This window comes from Bombina bombina, chromosome 2 (genome assembly GCF_027579735.1).
Source record: "Bombina bombina isolate aBomBom1 chromosome 2, aBomBom1.pri, whole genome shotgun sequence".
Taxonomy (NCBI): Eukaryota; Metazoa; Chordata; class Amphibia; order Anura; family Bombinatoridae; genus Bombina; species Bombina bombina.
Window position 1 is genome coordinate 1,068,456,087 of NC_069500.1, and position 6,321 is coordinate 1,068,462,407.

Consider the following 6,321-nt stretch of genomic DNA (forward strand, 5'->3'; position numbering starts at 1 on the left):
CCAAACCCCCCTTAAATAAACCTAACACTAAGCCCCTGAAGATCTTCCTACCTTATCTTCACCACTCCGGGTATCACCGATCCGTCCAGGCTCCGATGTCTTGATCCAAGCCCAAGCGGGGGCTGAAGACGTCCATCCTCCGGCTGAAGTCTTGATCCATGCGGCGGCTGAAGAAGTCCATCCTCCGGCTGAAGTCTTCATTCTATCCGGGCAGAAGAGGAGATCCGGACCGGTAGACATCTTCATCCAAGCGGCATCTTCTATCTTCTTCCATCCGATGACAAGCGGCTCCATCTTCAAGACCTCCGGCGCGGATCCATCCTCTTCTTCCGACGTCCTAAACAGAATGAAGGTTCCTTTAAGGGACGTCATCCAAGATGGCGTCCCTCGAATTCAGATTGAGCTCGCATTCTATTGGCTGATCGGAACAGCCAATAGAATGCGAGCTCAATTTGATTGGCTGATTGGATCAGCCAATCGGATTGAACTTGAATCTGATTGGCTGATTCCATCAGCCAATCAGAATTTTCCTACCTTAATTCCGATTAGCTGATAGAATCCTATCAGCCAATCGGAATTCGAGGGACGCCATCTTGGATGACGTCCCTTAAAGGAACCTTCATTCTGTTTAGGACGTCGGAAGAAGACAATGGATCCGCGCCGGAGGTCTTGAAGATGGAGCCACTCGTCATCGGATGGAAGAAGATAGAAGATGCCGCTTGGATGAAGATGTCTACCGGTCCGGATCTCCTCTTCTGCCCGGATAGGATGAAGACTTCAGCCGGAGGATGGACTTCTTCAGCCGCCGCTTGGATCAAGACTTCAGCCGGAGGATGGACGTCTTCAGCCCCCGCTTGGGCTTGGATCAAGACATCAGAGCCTGGACGGATCGGTGATACCCAGTGTGGTGAAGAGAAGGTAGGAAGATCTTCAGGGGCTTAGTGTTAGGTTTATTTAAGGGGGGTTTGGGTTAGATTAGGGGTATGTGGGTGGTGGGTTGTAATGTTGGGGGGGGTATTGTATGGTTTTTTTTTCCAGGCAAAAGAGCTGAATTCTTTGGGGCATGCCCCGCAAAAGGCCCTTTTAAGGGCTGGTAAGGTAAAAGAGCTTTTCTATTTTAATTTTAGAATAGGGTAGGGCATTTTTTTATTTTGGGGGGCTTTGTTATTTTATTAGGGGGCTTAGAGTTGGTGTAATTAGCTTAAAATTGTTGTAATATTTTTCTAATGTTTGTAAATATTTTTTTATTTTTTGTAACTTAGTTCTTTTTTATTTTTTGTACTTTAGTTAGTTTATTTAATTGTATTTATTTGTAGGTATTGTATTTAATTAATTTATTGATAGTGTAATGTTAGGTTTAATTGTAACTTAGGTTAGGATTTATTTTACAGGTAATTTTGTAATTATTTTAACTAGGTAACTATTAAATAGTTATTAACTATTTAATAGCTATTGTACCTGGTTAAAATAAATACAAAGTTGCCTGTAAAATAAATATTAATCCTAAAATAGCTACAATATAATTATTATTTATATTGTAGCTATATTAGGGTTTATTTTACAGGTAAGTATTTAGCTTTAAATAGGAATAATTTATTTAATAAGAGTTAATTTATTTCGTTAGATTTAAATTATATTTAACTTAGGGGGGTGTTAGGGTTAGGGTTAGACTTAGCTTTAGGGGTTAATACATTTATTAGAGTAGCGGTGAGGTCCGGTCGGCAGATTAGGGGTTAATAAGTGTAGGTAGGTGGAGGCGACGTTGGGGGCGGCAGATTAGGGGTTAATAAATATAATATAGGGGTCGGCGGTATTAGGGGCAGCAGATTAGGGGTACATAGGGATAATGTAGGTGGCGGCAGTGTGCGGTCGGCAGATTAGGGGTTAATAATTGTAGGTAAGGTAGCGGCGACGTTGGGGTGGCAGATTAGGGGTTAATAAATATTATGTAGGGGTCGGCGGTGTTAGGGGCAGCAGATTAGGGGTACATAGGGATAATGTAGGTGGCGGCGGTGTGCGGTCGGAAGATTAGGGGTTAAAAAAATTTAATAGAGTGGCGGCAATGTGGGGGGGCCTGGGTTTATGGGTACATAGGTAGTTTATGGGTGTTAGTGTACTTTAGAGCACAGTAGTTAAGAGCTTTATGAATCGGCGTTAGCCCAGAAAGCTCTTAACTCCTGGCTTTTCTCTGCGGCTGGAGTCTTGTCGTTAGAGTTCTAACGCTCACTTCAGCCAAGACTCTAAATACCAGCGTTAGAAAGATCCCATTGAAAAGATAGGATACGCAAATGGCGTAGGGGGATCTGCGGTATGGAAAAGTCGCGGCTGGAAAGTGAGCGTTAGACCCTTTCCTGACTGACTCTAAATACCAGCGGTAGCCCAAAACCAGCGTTAGGAGCCTCTAACGCTGGTTTTGAAGGCTAACGCCAAACTCTAAATCTAGGCGATTGTTTGCTGCTTTTTTTACACAATCTATTTCTTTTAATGTTTACTTTGATTTTAATACATGTATTTTTACTAAAGGATTACTGTTTCATATCCCTTTAATTGAAAATATGACCCTCCCTATAAAAAGCATTGCAATATACATGATTTCTTTTACAAGTAAAATTTGTACTTGCCCATTGCTCCCTAAGAAGATCAAAAGTCAAATTCAGTAAACTAAGAATGATGCAAAATGATGCAACTTGTCTGAACCAAATTCATATATGATCTCATGTGATTGTGTTGAATTAAAAGGGATTGTGTCCAAAATAGAGATAATAATAAAGTTAAAGTAAAGATTAGTCTAGGAGTAATATGTAGATTTTTAAAAGTTATATTAGTTATTTGTATAACGAAAACATAAATGTGAAGTTTAAAGCAATGAGCACCACCATATTGTAACCTAGGTGAATCCAAAGAGAGACCATTATAAATGGGTCACTAGAGTGCGCAACCAATGAATGTGGGGAATAATGCAATGCTAGTCTGGAGTTAGCAAAGGTATTTTACAGCACAAATAAATAGAATAAATCACAACTGTATATTACAATGTAGATATGTCACAGAGCTACTCTACATACCTTCTTTTCCTAGCAAAAAGGAATAAAAGCACAGGTGATTGATACTGAGATACATCCAGCCTTGTCGTGGGACTCTGCCTTTCCAGTAGCTGCAGGAATAGTAGTTCACAAGCTTCTCCTCCTCCGGCATCCCAAACAGTTTGTGAAACTTCACTATGGCTTCTTTGAACTTTTCTGTGTCATCATCCTCTTTTATGCCATTAATTTTATTATATTCTGCAATGATACCCTACAAGACATGACACAGACAAACCGTTATCCATTGCATATGCTATGTGCACTATCTGTGCCTAGGGACTCAGGGAGTGTGTGTTGCCAAGGGCTTGAATGAGAACAATTTCGCTCTACTCCAATGGTTAAATACTCTTCAGCATGTTGGTTAGAAAACAGACGGCTAGATTACGAGTTTTTCGTTATGAGGGGTGCGGTGCTAACTTGCACGTTATTGTCACCGCTCACTTCCTTACAGCGCTGGTATTACAGGTTTATAAAAACCCGACATTAGCATGCAAGAAGTGAGCGTAGAGCAAAATTGAGCTCCATACCGCACTCCAATATTAGCGCTGCTAAAAGTTGCGGTGAGCTGGTTTTACGTGCTTGTGCACGATTTCTCCATAGACATCAATGGGGATAGCCGGCTGAAAAAAAGTCTAACACCTGCAAAAAAGCAGCGTAAAGCTCCGTAACGCAGCCCCATTGATTCCTATGGGGAAACAAAATTTATGTTTACACCTAACACCCTAACATAAACCCTGAGTCTAAACACCCCTAATCTTACACTTATTAACCCCTAATCTGCCGCCCCCGACATCGCCGACATCTACATTATACGTATTAACCCCTAATCTGCCGCCCCCGACATCGCCAACATCTACATTATACTTATTAACCCTTAGGGGCCTATCTATCAAGCTCCGAATGGAGCTTGATGCCCCGTGTTTCTGGCGAGCCTGCAGGCTCGCCAGAAACAGCAGTTATGAAGCAGCAGTCACAAAGACCGCTGCTCCATAACCTGTCCGCCTGCTCTGAGCAGGCGGACAGACATCGCCGCAATTCAACCCGATCGAGTATGATAGGGTTGATTGACACCCCCTGCTGGCGGCCGATTGGCCGCGATTCTGCAGGGGGCGGCGTTGCACCAGCAGCTCTTGTGAGCTGCTGGTGCAATGCTGAATACGGAGAGTGTATTGCTCTCCGTATTCAGCGAGGTCTGGCGGACCTGATCCGCACTGTCGGATCAGGTCCGCCAGACTTTCTTAAATAGAGGCCTTAATCTGCTGCTCCGGACATCGCCGCCACTATAACAAACATATTAACCCCTAAACCGCCAAACTCACAAATCACAAACACTAGTTAAATATTATTAACCCCTAATCTGCCACCCCTAACATCGCCGCCACCTACCTACATTTATTAACCCCTAATCTGCCACCCCCAACGTCGCCGCTACTATACTAAATTTATTAACCCCTAAACCTAAGCCTAACACCCCCTAACTTAAATATAATTAAAAATAAAACCTACTATCATTACCAAAATAATTCCTATTTAAAATTAAAAACTTACCTGTAAAATAAACCCTAAGATAGCTACAATATAACTAATAGTTACATTGTAGCTAGCTTAGGTTTTATTTTTATTTATATACAGGCACGTTTGAATGCGACGTAGAATGCGAGCTCAATCCTATTGGCTGATTGGATCAGCCAATAGGATTGAAGCTCAATCCTATTGGCTGATTGCATCAGCCAATAGGATTTTTTCACCTTTAATTCCGATTGGCTGATAGAATTCTATCAGTCAATCGGAATTCAAGGGAGGCCATCTTGGATGACGTCACTTAAAGGAACCTTCATTCCAGAAGAGTCGTCATAAGAAGAGGATACTCCGCGCCGGATGTCTTGAAGATGGACCCACTCTGCGCCGAATGGATGAAGATAGAAGATGCCGTCTGGATGAAGACTTCTGCCCGTCTGGAGGACCACTTCTGCCGTCTTGAATGAAGACTTCTCCCAGCTTCGTTGATGACTTCTTGCCGCTTGGATGAAGACTTCTCCCGGCTTCGTTGAGGATGGATGTCCGGTCTTCAAAACTGTAAGTGGATCTTCGGTGGTTAGTGTTAGTTTTTTTTAAGGGTTTATTGGGTGGGTTTTATTTTTTGATTAGGGTTTGGGCGGAAAAAGAGCTAAATGCCCTTTAAGGGCAATTCCCATCCAAATGCCCTTTTCAGTGCAATGGCGAGCTTAGGTTTTTTTAGTTAGGATTTTATTTGGGGGGCTGGTTGTGTGGGTGGTGGGTTTTACTGTTGGGGGGGTGTTTGTATTTTTTTTTTTACAGGTAAAAGAGCTGATTTCTTTGGGGCAATGCCCCACAAAAGGCCCTTTTAAGGGCTATTGGTAGTTTAGTTTAGGCTAGGGTTTTTTTATTTTGGGGGGGCTTTTTTATTTTGATAGGGCTATTAGATTAGGTTTAATTAGTTTAAATATCTGATCATTTCTTTTTTTATTTTGTGTAATTTAGTGGGGTTTTTTTTGTAATTTAGGTAATTGTATTTAATTTAGGTAATTTATTTATTTGTAGTGTAAGGTTAGGTGTTAGTGTAACTCAGGTTAGGTTTTATTTTACAGGTAAATTTGTAAAATAGTTAATAACTATTTAGTAACTACTCTACCTAGTTAAAATAAATACAAACTTGCCTGTAAAATAAAAATAAAACCTAAGCTAGCTACAATATAACTATTAGTTATATTGTAGCTAGCTTATGGTTTATTTTATAGGTAAGTATTTAGTTATTAATAGTAGGTTTTATTTAGATTTATTTTAATTACATTAAAGTTAGGGGGTGTTAGGGTTAGATTTAGGGTTAGGTTTAGGGGTTAATATGTTTATTATAGTGGCGGCGATGTCCAGAGCGGCAGATTAGGGGTTAATAAATGTAGGTAGGTGGCGTCGATGTCAGGGGCGGCAGATTAGGGGTTAATATTTAACTAGTGTTTGCGATGCGGGAGTGTGGCGGTTTAGGGGTTAATATGTTTATTATAGTGGCAGCGATGTCGGGAGCAGCAGATTGGGGTTAATAATTTTATTTTAGTGTTTGCAATGCAGGAGGGCCTCGGGTTAGGGGTTAATAGGTAGTTTATGGGTGTTAGTGTAGTTTTTAACACTTTAGTTATGAGTTATATGCTACAGCTTTGTAGCGTAAAACTCATAACTACTGACTTTAGATTGCGTTGCGAATCTTGCGGGATAGGCTGTA

General features: G+C 41.2%; 1 protein-coding gene across 1 annotated transcript in view; it reads right to left on the minus strand.

The window, feature by feature from the left end:
- The window catches only part of TBC1D9 (TBC1 domain family member 9), a 512,458-nt gene that overhangs the window by 303,980 nt on the left and 202,157 nt on the right, over positions 1-6,321 (minus strand). Inside the window, exon 4 of the mRNA XM_053703695.1 lies at positions 3,066-3,294. Coding sequence (XP_053559670.1) covers positions 3,066-3,294 — 229 coding nt within the window. The remainder of the gene's footprint in view (positions 1-3,065; positions 3,295-6,321) is intronic.